Source organism: Trifolium pratense, linkage group LG5 (genome assembly GCF_020283565.1).
Source record: "Trifolium pratense cultivar HEN17-A07 linkage group LG5, ARS_RC_1.1, whole genome shotgun sequence".
Taxonomy (NCBI): Eukaryota; Viridiplantae; Streptophyta; class Magnoliopsida; order Fabales; family Fabaceae; genus Trifolium; species Trifolium pratense.
Window position 1 is genome coordinate 46,174,391 of NC_060063.1, and position 16,345 is coordinate 46,190,735.

At 32.6% G+C, this 16,345-nt stretch overlaps 2 protein-coding genes across 2 annotated transcripts; one reads left to right on the forward strand and one right to left on the reverse strand.

The window, feature by feature from the left end:
- The first annotated feature begins 363 nt into the window (after positions 1-363).
- On the forward strand, positions 364-10,420 carry LOC123883902 (glucose-6-phosphate 1-dehydrogenase, chloroplastic-like). The gene is made up of 10 exons (XM_045932858.1): positions 364-821; positions 6,278-6,468; positions 6,555-6,649; positions 7,080-7,194; positions 7,814-8,019; positions 8,104-8,253; positions 8,344-8,464; positions 9,003-9,232; positions 9,334-9,534; positions 9,958-10,420. The coding sequence occupies exons 1-10, from the start codon at positions 617-619 to the stop codon at positions 10,205-10,207; spliced, it is 1,764 nt and encodes a 587-aa protein (XP_045788814.1). The 5' UTR covers positions 364-616; the 3' UTR covers positions 10,208-10,420.
- Positions 10,421-10,510: 90 nt separating this feature from the next.
- On the reverse strand, positions 10,511-12,210 carry LOC123883903 (pentatricopeptide repeat-containing protein At4g26680, mitochondrial). Its single transcript, XM_045932859.1, has one exon. It carries the CDS (start codon positions 12,107-12,109, stop codon positions 10,514-10,516), a length of 1,596 nt encoding a protein of 531 aa, XP_045788815.1. The 5' UTR covers positions 12,110-12,210; the 3' UTR covers positions 10,511-10,513.
- Positions 12,211-16,345: the final 4,135 nt, after the last annotated feature.

Here is a 16,345-nt window from a genome sequence, read left to right on the forward strand (position 1 = left end):
AAAAAAATACAACAAAGTTATATTTTTTTACTATTTTATTATTGTTTACATACCTTAATATCCATACTATGAGTGAAAAGTGTATGATATCATATTTTTTTCTAGTCTTCTTATGTTCATTGAATGCTAAATTAGAGTCACACTGACTCACACCTACTCCCACTAGTTTTAAGATTATTTTTTTTTAATTTTTTAATGAACCTGAAAAATAAAATTTCTCTTATAATGATAAAAAGAGTATTAATTTTTTTGCATCTTCTGTCAAGAAAATAAATTAGTAGAAAAAACAAGGGCCTCTCATTCAAGATATTTTGTCATGCCTTTACAAAGCAACCCCTCATTTGTTTTCATTTCATTTGACCGCTTCACTAACTCAAAGGGCAATTTTGGTAAGATGTCACATTCATAACACTGAAACATTTATCCATTTCTTTTTTTTTTTTTTTTACATTTAATATTTCAAACGATTAACTATATAAACCAAATTTCTAAACTGTACATAACTTGAATTCACTTGTTTCTGTTCTTAGATTTTTTACTTTCTTGTTTCCTTGTTTTGCTCCTTAAGTTCACATCTCATAGTTTTGCTGTGAATTCTTTAGACACAAATTGTTGCATGGCAAGTGTACTAGGTTTTTCTTCAACCATTGTTACTTCCTATGAATCTAGGAATGAACCAAAACTATGTACTAAATTCTCTGCAAAAACATGTTCCACACTATGTTTTTCTTGGATTAACCAACATGGAAAGAAGGGTAGAAAACATTTTCAGCTCAGATCCTCAAATGGGCATCCTCTAAATGCTGTTTCTTCTCATGATGGTGTGTATGTCTTCTATGTACATTCTTATATTTCTTTGTATGATTCATTTTTCTGTTGTTGTATTGTGAAGTAAGCTCAACTTTATCTGGATTAAAATGGTTATGTGTGTAGCGTGTTACTTGATCTAGCAATTATTTTTAGGTAAATGCTAGTTGATAATTTGTCAGGGGAGGGGTGAAACTGGTTTTGTGGTGAGGGTGATCTTAGAGTTTATCATTAACAACTAACTTGTTTGTGACTAAGGTTTTAAATTGGGGTTGATGTTTTGATCGTGTTGAAATTTCTGTTGCGATAGCGAAGGGGGGTAGTAGAGGTCTCAACAACATTTGGATGCTTGATTTTTAGTAGGCATAGGACTAGTGGCTTCTCAGGGTTCTTTTATTCTTATGAAATTAGATTTTGTTGTAGAGAACATGTATTCTTCAAATGCCTTTGCCATTCTCACCAATGGTATATGGTCAGTTTAGGAATGACATACTTCTTGCTTCTGGTTTTGGCTGGATTTAGTGCACAAACCGATTGATAGAACCCAATTGAAGAATGAGGGCGGCCCAAATGGTGAAATTGCTTTTGTAGTAAATAAGGATTCCACTCTAAGTTGTGTCTGAGCTTTGCTCTGGGAGTAGTTAGAGAAACTCTCTACTACTATCATACTATTATTATCAATAAGATGTTACTATTTATCCATTGTTATCTCTTATTTTGGGATCAGTGCTTACGGAGAAGACAAACGACATAAATTATGGAGGCAAGATTAGATGCTCTCTATAATAAAATGACCAACATGGATATAAATTTGAAAAAGATACAGACGAAGGAACAAGAAAATTTTGGGAAGCTGATTGCAATGTTAAGCAGAATAAATCAGGATAACAGCCTAACTGAGGGTGGCGAGGAAATTCCGATTGACGATGGAGGGAGAAACATTTCATCTGAGAAGGAAAACAAAGCATCACAAAATCTCACATCTGCGGAGGCTCACATAACAGTAGATCTGAAGAACGTGAATGAGAGGCTGTGGGAAGAGTTTCTTAAACGGGTCAAAAAGCACGATGAGAGCGAAGAGATGTTGAAACCACTACAAATAGGGGAGAAGGTGGATAGGAGAAGACTTGAGAGCATGAACGCCACTGATGTTTGCGTTTCAGACGAGCCCATCGCTCGAAGAGAGAGATTCAGCAGAACTGTCGGTGCCCAAACCGCGTGGGGTATTCAGAGAGCCAGAAATAGGTCAGTTGAAAGTCAACAATCTGGTGGTTCTTTGAGAACTTGTTCTGTTATGGAAATGCTAGAGAATCAGCCACCAGTAATTAGAATTGATGAATGCTTGTTGCCTGCATCTATTGGTTCTGTTTTAATTGCAGAAAGGGACTCAAGAAATGGAAAGTATGCAAGTGTAAGCCTCATCAATTCATTTGACTGCTTGGAGGCTGATCAGCTTATGCAAGATATTCATTTTGGGGTGCATGAAAGTGACATCAGCTGCACACCTTATGTTCCTGTTTACATAAAACTTCCAGCTGGTATTATTAAGAAATTTTCCAGTTGATTGATCCTGAAGGCATTAGGCAGGAGCTAATCCATACAAAGTACTTAAATTTTGATGGTGTTGTTGTGGATTGTTGGGGGGCTATTGTTGAAGGTCAGGCTTGGAGCCCACAGAAATGTGTGGTCTGGTTAGGCATTTCATGAATGTGGAGGGAATGATTCAAGTGATGTATTGATTTCCCTCCCACAATGGGCTTTGGATATTGAAAAAGACACCTGGGACATAGTTTTCACAGATCGTGAAGGACGGGGAAATACTGAATGCCTATCTTGGGAAATTGACAAAGAGCAAGCTCTCAAAGGAAAAACTGAAATTGTGGTCTATTTTGATATGATGACAAGCTTTCGGATTTTGATTGATTGTGTGGAATACAGTATTTGTAGGCTGCCACCACAATGCAGTATGGCGAAAATTGTGCGGATGACTCAGATTATCCAAAGTTGGCTCGTCAAGTTTCCAACAGTGGGATCTGGGGGTAAGGATTCTGCTTCCAACGACTATTCCACAAGAAAGGTTACTGGGGAAGCAACATGGAAAAAAGACTTTACACTTCTAAGCCAATTCCGACGGTTCAGACTTTAGGAGAGGGTATTGATATAACCCAATTGAGGAATGAAGGCCCAAATGGTGAAATTGCATTAGTAAATAAGAAGAAAATGTTCTTAGTAATAAATACGGAGAAAATATATAATAAATATACTCTTTGAATAATATCTTGTTAGTATAGATATTATTCAATATTATCTCAGAATTATGGCTATTGCTCCTACATAGTTATATACCAAATATAAAAGATACAAAGAATATTTACTTATTCCAATAGTTAGTTGGTTAGTTTGTTACGTGACTGTTCAGTTTGTTAATAGCGGTGTGCTTTTTCTGTTGTTATTTTGATTATTGTTAGCAGGTCTTTAAAAAGCCCTCAAGGGGGTAGAGGGGAGAGTGATCCTTTGTGAATCATCCATATCTAATACATTGTGTTCCTGATTGTGCCGCTTTAAATGGTAGATCATATTCACCTTCTCTGAAAAACTAACAATGTTATGTTGCTAGCTAATATCACAGATAGCACTAGCTAGTCATACTTGTTTTGTCATCGGATCACATCATTCTGTGTTCATCTGCTCCTTAAACCTCTTGGTCTCTGACGCAGTACGGAAGCGCTAGGTTAGCAAAACGCGGATAAAGACAAGCCGCAAACACAAACTTGTCAAAATAGGGTTTCGGAGTCCACCGAAAGTTGAGATAAAACTCGAATAATTTTATTGAATCAAAAAAACTGCCTTCAAGGCTACAATAATTTAGCTTAAATAGGAGTGAAAAATAAAATTAACAAATCTCCTAAAAGATTGTAAAAATAAAAATAACAAACCTAGCTAAATAAAAATTACAAATCTACCTAAAATATAAAAATAACTAACCTAGGTGAAATATAAAAATAAGGAATCAACCTAAAATATAATAAAACTAAATCTAACTAAAATAATAAAATACAGAAGAAATCCTCCTACATCAGACTCCTCTACCTCAAAAGAACTCGACCCCGAGTTCTCGTCTTGATAAAGAGCTTCCTTTGCAGGTTGACTCCTCCAATGAACAAGAGACCACCCTCCTGGATCCCATTGAATTAAGTGAGAGGACCTGTCTCGTGTCAACACATCCAAATAACCACCGGGGTTCCATTGCTCAAAGATAGAACACAGAATTTGAAATTTATCACAAAAGGGTATTTGACCCAACTCAGTTAACATGTTTGAGCTAGTGCCTAAACCATAAAATTTAAGGTAAAATCCGAATTGAACCCGATCTATAAGCAAATCCTTGAGTTCAATGTGACGGTTGTGATGCGGAGGTTTTGCTGAGATGGAAGTCGCCGCCTGCATCCTAGTGTCCGGAGGTTCTAGTGGCGGTGAGGTTGTTGCCGGATTTCGCACAAATACATCTGGCCTAAACGGAGCCGCCACAGGTAGGTCGACATCAAGTTGTGGATCGCCAGACTTGCACAAGACAATTTTTTTTATCCTAGTTGGATTCTCTTCACCTCCCTTTTCGGACACAACTTCCTCATCCTCAGAACTCGAGTCATTAGTAGATGGGTTGTTGCGGTTGTTGTCGCCGTTTCTGTTGTTGTTACTGTTTCTATTGCTGTTGTAGTTTCGGTTGTTGTTGGATAACGTTGTCACCTGTGTTGTCAGAGCTGTGATGGCCGCGGTTAAAGCCGTCATGGCACCGTAAAACTCTGCTTTCGTCACCGGTTGATCTCCCATCTGATCACGTTAGAAAAGAACAGGAGAAACCTGCCTGATACCAACTGACGCAGAACGGAAACGCTAGGTTAGCAAAACGCTAAACCTAATGGATAAAGACAAGCCGCAAACACAAACTTGTCAAAATAGGGTTTCGGAGTCCACCGAAAGTTGAGATAAAACTCGAATAATTTTATTGAATCAAAAAAACTGCCTTCAAGGCTACAATAATTTAGCTTAAATAGGAGTGAAAAATTAGGGGGGTGTATTGGATTAGGATTTCATAGGATTTTAAAAGACTTTTTTATGATAAAAAAATCTTGTGGTATTCAATCAAGACTTTTAGAAAAGTTAAATAAATCTTGTGGTATTCAATTAAGACAATTAAGATTTTTTTTTCAGGGCAACAAAATCTGTTGGTATTCAATTGAGATTTCTTACCACTTTTAAAATGTCTATTGGTATTCAAAAGTCTATGGATTTTGATGGATTCTTCTTTGCAATGGATTTTGATGGACTTTTTAGTTGAAAATACACACAAAACACTCCTCCAACAATCTCACCCAAACCCATGAGACTTTTTATAATATTTCAAGACTTTTTTTTTTCCTATCTACAGAATAGAACATTATCAATATTATGATTTTCTTTTCACCATCAACTCCCGTTCAATCTCTTTCAAATTTCTTCATGGTGATTTCTTTTGAATGACAATGGACATGCATACAAGTGTACTCAATATTGTTTATATATATTATTGTCCATCGATTTTAATTTTTTCAATTCATTGTTGTTTTCTTTCTTATACATTATGAATCTATGATCGATTTTAATTTTTTCAATTTATTGTTGTTGTTTTTTTTCTTTCTTTCTTTTTTTCTTTCTTATATATTATGAATCTATGATCCATTCAAAAAAAAAATTTTCCCTGTATCTCCGAATCAAAGGAAGAGATGTACTTGTTTTTTCACGTTAATTATCATTCAACTGGTTTTTTTCACGTTAATTTTTTTTTTCATTCACTTCTTTTTCTTTTTCACCAAGAATGGAAAGTTTTTTTCAATATTAAAAATTCATAAAGTCAGTTGAAATCTTAAAAATCTGTATTATAAAATCCATTAAAGTCTTTTAAAATCCAAATTGGAAAATCCTGATTGTAAAAAAGTCTTTTAAAAAGTCCTAAAAATCTATACAATCCTATAAAATCTTTTAAAATCTTCAAGACTTTTTTTGTTAAAATTGTCCGTCAAAATCCTAATCCAATACACCCCCCTAAAATTAACAAATCTCCTAAAAGATTGTAAAAATAAAAATAACAAACCTAGCTAAATAAAAATTACAAATCTACCTAAAATATAAAAATAACTAACCTAGGTGAAATATAAAAATAAGGAATCAACCTAAAATATAATAAAACTAAATCTAACTAAAATAATAAAATACAGAAGAAATCCTCCTACATCAGTCTCTGTCCTCATGTCCGATATATTGCTGACTCATTTACTTGTTTGTAAGAAGTGTTTATATGAATGTTAACTACTAGAGCAATATTTGATTTTTTTGGAAAAACACTAGTGCAATATTTGGTTTAAGTTATAGTGTTTCAGCAAAAAAAATGTTTAGCTAAAGTCATATATATTATATTCAAATATTTATGAAGGTTTAGCTGGAAGTTCGTTGGCCAAAGAAGATGGCCAGCCTCAACAAATTGAAGATTCATTTTCCTTTTCAGACTCTGAATCCACAGGATCAAACCTTAGTATAACTGTTGTTGGAGCTTCTGGAGACCTTGCCAAAAAGAAGATTTTTCCAGCACTCTTTGCTCTTTTTTATGAAGATTGGCTACCTGAGGTCTGAATTTCCATTAACTAAATGAGATGTTATAGATGATTTAAATGTTTGAGGTTTGAGCATTTATAGTTGTAATCTTTATGCAGAATTTTATTGTGTTCGGATATGCTCGGACTAAAATGACCGATGAAGAGTTAAGGAACATGATAAGCCAAACTTTAACATGCAGAATTGATAAGAGGTAAGTGTTACAGTAGCAATTCTATTTGGTATGGAATTATCTGCACAAAAGTTGCTAAAAATGGCATATAATTAACTATTCATGATTGTAGAGGGAACAAAATTTCAGGTTTGAAAAATAAGAGTTGTTATTTTGACACAATTTCCACATCAAATTGTAAGATTCATTAACCACCCACTGAACATGATTAAGCACATATTTGAACTCAGCTAACCATCAAAATCGATGTCTGAGTGTTGACATTTGATATTAAATTTGTGTGTCAAAATATCATTTCTCGAAAAATAAATATCAAAATTCTTTCACCTTTTCTTAATTCATTACTCACAGTATCAATTCACATTTTTCATGTTATTATGGCAGCATGATGTAAAACCTTCTTTCTGTCTTACTTTTCTCCTATATACTGATGAGTTCTTTTGAATTGTAGGGCAAATTGTGCAGATAAAATGGATCAATTTTTGAAAAGATGCTTTTACCATTCCGGTCTGTACGATTCTGAGGACAACTTCCTAGATTTGGACTCCAAGCTGAAAGAGAGAGAGGTAATGCTTGAGAAAAAAAATAATATCTGATTTTTATGCTTTTTGATTCGCAAATTTGACACAAATGATGCAAAAAACTGAGATAACACTAAACGGTAATTGCCTTGTCAAAGTAGTCCCTGGATTTAATATTCTTTCATTAAGTGCTGGACTATGTAGATTTCTTAGAATAAGGTGAAAAAGGCACTAGAGCATATGATAATATGTAAATCAAAACTGACTGTAGGTTTCTATTACCAACAAAAAAAATGCATTTCTCTCATGGCTGGTGTATGCCTGAGCATTGATCTTGATACATATTTTGTTTTTGTTGGGTATGACTCATAGTTTACTGATAAGTGGACATGTTGCTCGAGCAGGCTGAGTACGGTTCAGGGGTAATCTTTTAAACTGGGCCTAGTATTTAAACAGAAGTTGTACTATGTAACCCTAAACTTGATTAATAGAATTTATAGAAAGGTAGTCCAAGCACTCTGCAGTTGGAGACGTAGGCATAATTGGCCATGTTACTTGATCAAATATTGTGTGTTCTCTCTTTGCGTTTTTTGTATTATTTACTTTTGAACCAAGGATGTGGTTCTGAGTTCTAACAGTTTCACTTGACAATGGTCTCTTCTAGGGTGGAAGACCTTCAAACAGGTTGTTTTATTTGTCAATACCTCCAAACATATTTGTGGATGTGGTGAGATGTGCTAGTCTCAAAGCTTCTTCAAAAAATGGCTGGACAAGGGTTATTGTTGAAAAGCCATTTGGTCGTGATTCTGAATCATCTAGTGAGCTAACAAGAAGTTTGAAGCAGTACCTCACTGAAGACCAGATATTCAGGTTCATTTTTTTTTTCCTTTATGTTTTCTGCATAACAAGCTAAAGAAGAAAGTTTGAAATTACTGAATTTTTTTTACCATCTAGGATTGACCATTACTTAGGTAAGGAGCTTGTGGAGAATCTCTCGGTGCTTCGTTTTTCAAATCTTGTTTTTGAGCCTCTATGGTCCCGGAATTACATTCGTAATGTGCAGCTAATATTTTCTGAAGATTTTGGAACAGAAGGAAGAGGAGGGTGAGTCATATTGTCATAGATCTTTCTTGGTGGTATTAAAGAGAAATGGTAACTCACAAACTAATCAGAACGTTATCTTTCTTTTTTCAGTTATTTTGATAATTATGGAATCATTCGTGATATAATGCAAAATCACCTTGTGCAAATACTAGCACTGTTTGCAATGGAACCACCTGTCAGCTTGGATGCTGAGGACATCAGAAATGAGAAGGTATATCTCTTCTGGCTGTCTACAGTGTTACGACCGATATTGATGGACCACCTGTAATTGTCCATGCTTCAGATGTTCAGTCTTGGATTTACTTATTTTAGCTTATCTACTGGCATACGTACTTGTGAGGCTGTTTCGACGAGCTCTCTAGGATAGCTTATGACATATCTTTAAGCTGGTTTTAGCTTTTTTCCACGAGCTCTCCAGGATAGCTTATGAAAACAATTTGACTTCATTTTATCTTTTGTTATAGAAATAACTTATACATAAGCACTTATATGATAAACGTTTATGCTACAAGTACTTAATTAAGTTATCCAAACAAAACCGTAGTCCTTATAAGCTCTTAGCAATCCTCAACCCTAGAGCTATCTTGCTTGTAGGGTTGAGTTAGGTCTAACCAAAATTTTAAGATAGAGTACACGTTACAAATATTATGTTATTTTCAATTAGTCCTCATAAATATGTTATAATCTTAAGAAAAGGTTTCAGCCATCATCATTATGTTCTGTGATTGTTGAGAGTGGTTTTAACTCAGGTGAAGGTTCTGAGATCAATGAAACCAATACTACTTGAAGATGTTGTAGTTGGTCAATATAAGGGCCACAGCAAGGGTGGTAAATCATATCCTGCTTATATAGATGACTCGACTGTTCCAAAGGGTAGTCTTACTCCAACATTTGCTGCAGCGGCTCTTTTTATTGGCAATGCCAGATGGGATGGAGTTCCTTTTCTCATGAAAGCTGGCAAGGCTCTTCATACTAAACGGTATGGAATATTTCATCTTTCTATAGGAAAACTGACTTTTTGAATTAGCTTTGTATTCTTTGGAATCGTGATTACAAAAAACTCCACAAAAAATGTATCAGTGCAGAAATCAGAGTACAATTCAGACATGTCCCGGGTAACTTGTACAAGCGGAACTTTGGAACTGATCTGGATAAAGCTACAAATGAGCTTGTGCTTCGTGTACAACCTGATGAAGCTATATATTTGAAGATCAATAACAAGGTTCCTGGTCTTGGAATGCGATTAGATAGAAGTGACCTGAATCTGCTTTACCGATCAAGGTATTAAGGTCTTCTAGATATGTTCTTCATGGAGTTGGCTAAATTAATCTAAATTCAAACGTGAAAGTTAACATGGTAATCTTGTTTAAAATACACACACAGTAATCATGTTAATTCAGTTACAGTGGAAGTAATGAATTAAATAAAATAAATGTATGCTATAAAATACTATATGCATAAGATGTTACACTTCCCTGCAATATTGGAGTGAAGGTTTCCTGTACAAGTCACCTTGACCCTTGTTAATCTTTTTGTCTTTGTTATTTTGACATTTTATTCGTCATAATTATACTTGAACAGAACTCTTGCTGGTGAAAAATTGGCTTATAGTCATACAAATAATTCTGTCAGATATTGGAAAAGAAACATACAATAACTTGTTTTGATGAGGGTGTTAATTTATGAATTTCAATTTCTGTGAAGGTATCCAAGAGAAATACCAGATGCATATGAAAGGTTACTTTTAGACGCCATTGAAGGCGAACGAAGGCTTTTCATCAGAAGTGATGAACTTGATGCAGCTTGGGCACTATTCACTCCTTTGTTAAAAGAAATTGAAAGCAAGAAGATTGCTCCAGAGCTTTATCCTTATGGTAGCAGAGGACCAGTTGGAGCACACTACCTTGCTGCCAGGCACAATGTAAGATGGGGAGATCTTGGTGGCGATGACTGATAATTGGCAGAGCCCTCTCATGATTATATAAGCATATACATTATCAGTTACTGTTTTAGTCTTATAGGCTAGGATATATTTGTGGTTGCCTCTATTGGTTCACATAGCAGACTTTGATAAATACTTGCACACTAGTAATAATAATGAATAACAGGTGAAGTATATAGTGCAATATTTACAACTCAATCTCAAAATATTTATGTCCGTGGTTAATTTAATGGAACATTCTTTACAGTGAAGAAGCATGTAATTGACAGCTTCAAAACTCATACAACAAATAGGCAAGCAAAAAGCAACCAACTAAGTCTAATAAGTCAAATTGCCTGTCTCATTTTCATGACTAGTGATGAATATTTTTTCTCTGTCAAAACCTTGCGGCAATAAACGCTTAGCTTCCATCTCACTACACAGCTTCAATGCAATCTGTTTTCTCCCACACCTGCAAAGTCCACTACAAACCTCAGATAAAATACTAGAATCAGGAGTCATGAATCTGTCCATCATGTCCCTCAAAGCTTGCACAGCTCCATCAAAATCTTCATTCTTACAGAAAGCCGATACCAACATCTGAAAAGTATTCTCATTTGGACTAAAACCACTCCTTACCATGCTTCTATAAACAAGAAAAGCGCGTTCAGAGTTGTTCCTCACACACTGTCCGGCAATAAGAGCAGAAAAAGTTGAAGCATTTGGTACCAAATTCTCCTTATCAAGATCCTTAACCATATAAGCAGCTTTCTTAGTCTTCCCTTCTTTACAAAGTCCCAAAATCAATCCATTATAAGTCAAAATATCAGCTTTCACCTTATTCCTCTCCATCTCCTCAAAAAGCCTAATCCCCATTTCACTATTACCAACTTGACCAAACCCATTAATCAAAGTATTATATGTCACAACATTAGGAGCCACATTAGCAACCTTCATCTCACTAAAAACCCTATTAGCTTCATGCAATTTTCCCTCTTTACAAAACCCATTAATAAGAGTATTAAAAGTAATCACATTAGGAAACACCCCATTATTCCCCATCATCAAATTTTTAACCTTTAAAGCCAAACCAAGTAAACCCTTATTACAATAACCAGAAATCAAAGCATTGTAAGTAACAACATTAGGACACAAACCCATATTCTTCATCTTCTCCAAAACCTCAGAAGCTTTATTCAATTCACCTAACTTACAATAAGCAGAAACAACCATATTAAGAGTGTAAACATTAGGTGAAATACAATTATTCTTCATTTGACTATAAAACAATAAGACCAATTCTGGTCTTTTAAGGTAAAGCATTGAACTAAGAAACACATTACAAGATTCAATAGTTGGAAAGAAACCATATTCCTTCATTTTAATGAAAGTATCAGTCGCATTTCTCAGCTTGTTCATATGAGCTAAAGTCTTGAAAAGGGTATCAAAAACAAGTGGTGAAGAATTGCAAAGAGTGTATGAATGAAGCAATGCTTCAAAGAGATTATTTAAATGGGTGGTGATGATTTTGCTGAATATTGATTGCGCTGTTTTAAAGTTTCGATTTTTAGTGAGAATGTGAAGGAGGAATGAATGGGTTTGAAGGGTGTGAGAATTAGGGTTATGGGTATGAACCCAATTGAAGAATTTGAGGGATAAAACGTCGTCGTTTTGGAGTTTTAATAGAATGTGTTGGATTCTGAATGGGGTTAAGGTTTTTGATAAAGGAGTGAGTTTTTCCCATTGAGAGTGGATTAGGTGACTGTGGAAAACGTTAATGAAATCTAAATCTTGTCCTTTTGGTTGTGGAATTGTTCGATGAGGTATAGGTAGATATAGAGATTGTATTTTTGGGAATGTTTGTGTTTTTTTGTGTGATTGGATTGATGATGATGATGATGTTGAAAATTGATGAAATCGAATGATTCTTTTCATCTTTAGACAGTAACGTTGGAGCAGTGTGTTTTGTTCTATGGTACGAGGAAGAGGACGAGTTGAAGAGGAATTTTTTTTCCCTCACTCTTTAAGCTGTCTCTCGCGCTATGTTAGCCTTGCCAGAGAAGAGAGAAATAAAAACATGAAAACCATCTAATGAAATAATTGGTTTTTGTTATGAATAATAATAGTAATGAATGTCCATTATTATGTAGGTTTTCTTGTCTCCTAAATATGTCCTATAAATAGGACCTTTTTGTTACAATGTAATACATACTTGTGAATAGAATAATAACAATGGTCTATTCCTTTCTCTTCTCTCTTTCTCTTCTCCTTCTATATTCTTGCTATTTTTTAGAAATAGTTCATAACACGTTATCAGCACGATAGTCTCTCCCCTTTCAAGAAAGGTATAGCAACAAAGGGAAGTGACAATTTTATTTTATGTATGATTTTTTTTTATTCTATTCTTTCAGATAATTTTTTGTCTTCTTGTTTTTTTTATATTGATTCACAAACCTTCGATCCAAAAGTATCGTGGTGAAATTTTTGAAATATGAATCCTGAAGATTCATAGTGTGATAAAATTTTAAAATATGAATCCTGAAGATTCATATTATGATGAAATTTTAAAATATGAATCCTGAAGATTCATGGTGTGATAAATTTTAAAATATGAATCCTGAAGATTCATAATATGATGAAATTTTAAAATATGAATCCTGAAGATTCATAGATATAAGTAAAATGAACATCAATCCCTGAAGGATTGGATAAATAATTGATTGAATATATATTTGATCCGTTATACATGTTCTTAAACAATTTTAAAATCAATTTGTATTACCCACGAATTCCTGAAGAATTCATTACGGATACATCTTTGAAGGATTGTACAATTAGATATATTATAATATAACGAAGAATATGGATTATTCTTATGAGGATTGCATAAAAGATTATTCTTACATTATAACAATATTATATAGTTCCTGAAGAACTTAAAAGAAAAATCAAATTATTTCTTAAGAATTCCAGAAGAATTCAATATACATATGCATCCCTAAAGGATAGTTTTACCAATTTTTATAAAATTTTGGCAATTTACAATTTTCAATGGATTTATTTATTTATTTCTATATTGTACAAAACATAAAAAATGTATATCATATGCCAATTTTCTTATCAATACGTTATATGCCAATTTATTTTTATTTTTTCAATAAGTTACTAATTAATCTTATTCATAACATAAGTTACATTATAATTATTATTAAGTTACTATTTAATTTGCATTATAAATTTTCAGTATGTTACATTACATTAGTATTAATAAAAAATAATTGGAATTAATTTTTTTTTATTTGACTATGTTTATTATGCTTATCTAAGTATTTGCTTAATTTTATTATTTGATGATAGTATATATCAATAATAAATGAATGAAAAATCATTCCCAGAAGTGAATGAAGTCCAACCCATTGATGTTACTCCATTCCCATAAGTGAATGTAGCAACACACGATTACCATGGACAAAAATTGTGGCCATCGTTGAGGTAATAGTCATGGCCGTGTTAATTTTAAAAGCTCGGCTTCTCGCTAGAATTGAAAGAAAAAAAAGGAAAAGTAGACAAATTAGCAAAACTAATGAAAATATATGTGATATTAGCTAGTTCCCGAAGAACTAATTAAAGAATAAAAAGGGAAAACCTTGATATTGAAGCATCTTTGAATGATTGCTCAAAGAATAAAATTTTCTTGAAGAAATTATGAAGATTATTATGATCATTATATGAAGAGCACTTGTGATATAGTTCTTGAAAAACTAAAGCTTTAATTTGGCGCATCTTTGATGTATTGCTCAAAGAATATGGATTTTCTTAACCAATATTATGAAAGATTGTAAAATTGTGTTTTTCTCTAGCCATTCTGAATAGAGATTTGTTGTTGAGTTCCTGAAGAACTAATTTTTGTTTACAACATGATTAAAGTCCATATGATCTATTTGATCTTAGTATAAATTGGACCAAAATTAAAAGAACAATTATGTATGTCTCTTGAATATGCTCCTGAAGTAGCAAACTTATGAAAAAAAAATTCAAAATTTTTTTGATTAATCATATTTTAGATTGGTACAATTTCAATAATTATCAATTGAAATGTGAAAATTTTTACATGATAATTCGACTTTATTTCTCGATGTACAACTTAGTAAGATCTCTATCTATCTATTTTATATTTTACTATGAGGTAGACGATTATTATTCCCTATGAAATATATGCCTAAGAAAAAAGTTACATTTAGCTTTTTATACATTAAACTTTGAATTTATTTTATGGTGATTATGTTTTCTTAAGCTTTGAATACAATTATTTTCTTAATTACTTATAATTATAATTCGGTTACAGTTTGTAAATATAAACTGATTTTAATTATTCCGGTTACATATTTAAATCAATTGATTGATTTTAATTTTAAAATCTTTTAATTGTTACTATATTTTAATTTCTAATTCTACTGAAATCCACATAAAAAAAAATAAAAAAAATAAAAATTTATACTTTATTTTTACTCTTTTAATTCTCATACAAATAAATTATTACTATTTTTTTTATTGTGTTCCACCGAAAAGATTTTTTTTGTAGAAACATATTTGTTTAGCTTGAAAATATTCATCGATACTACTATTCATGAAAAGTTAAATTTTATATTTGGTAGTACGAAAATTATTGAAGACTCCAGAAGAGTCAATGCATTGTTATATCGAGAAATAAAGTTACGCTTTGCCAATGTATTGTATATTTTTAAGTCTTAAAGAAATTTTTTATGTTTGAAGGATATTCGCATAAATGAATATCATATTGAAACAAGAAACGACGGAGATATTTTATCTCTATATTACGAGACATATTATCAACTTTTGTCTTTAGTTTGTGGTGTACTTATGATATTAGTGCAACTTAAGCACATGTTCAAGTAAACCAGAAGTTTACAAATAAATCATATTAATTTGGTCATTGGCAAGATCAGTTGGGTCATTTCTGGTCTATTATGATGCGAAAAATTTCTATGGATATGTATTTAATGGCCAGAAGTTCATTCAATCTAATAATTTTTATGTGTTACTAGTTCCCAAAGGAAGTTGATAAATTAAGTAAATGAGCATCTTTTATTTTTTAGAATATATATAAGGTGATATTTGTAAATCAATACACCGATCATGTGGACCAATTAGATTTCTAAAATTTGAATTGATGATCAACCAAATGGTCACATGTATGTTTGTTATAAACTCACAACCAGAAGTTTGTGAAATTATTTTTAAGAGATCATTTTATATATATTATTCTAGAAAATATTTGATAAATATCACATGTTAATTGAAATTTATACCGAACATCTTGTGAAATATGTTCATACAAACAAAAAAATAATGGACCTGAAGATCCATTCTAAGTTATAGTTGGGAACACTCAAACATGTATGTTGAGATATTGAATAGCATCATGCCAACAAATTATTATATACATAAGCTCTCCCCTAATTTATTTGAATTTTAGTTTATAAACCTAATTTCCCATATAAATATTTTTGGATGTGTTGGGTACGTCTCAATTGCTCCAATATAATGCATTTAAATGGGTAGTAAAAGAATATTGGGAAAATAATTTTTATATGAATCTCTAAAGTGAGCCAATAATTGGAGATTTTTCACAGCTCTATAGGCTGATTATCAATTGGTGAATTAGTTTTCCCAATATTAGGGGGAGATAATAAGCAGCTAAAAATATGAACTAGAAGTTCAATTGAAATGTTTTGAAATAAATTAATAATTGTTATTTTGATCCTCTTAGAAATCAATATGAACCAGAAGTTCAAAAGATAACTCATTTGCAAAGTTTATGAAATCAAACAACAGCTGCTAATGCTCCAATAAAAATGAATGTCCCTGTTGGACAATCTAATATTGCAAATGATTCTTAACCATGCGTGAAGTATGGTAAGCAAATCGGTTCCAAAGATAAAAACCCTCAAATAAGAAAAAGAGCTAAAAACAAAGATGACCCGAGTGAGGATATGAAAATAGTATTTGACATAATTAATTTTCCAGTTCCAGAAGAACTTATCAGGTACCTGTAATTTACGAAAATATAGAGATCTCGACAAACTATGTCATGAATGGAATACGATGGAACCGAGATGAAGTCAACGTTGACAATATTTTTGCACATAA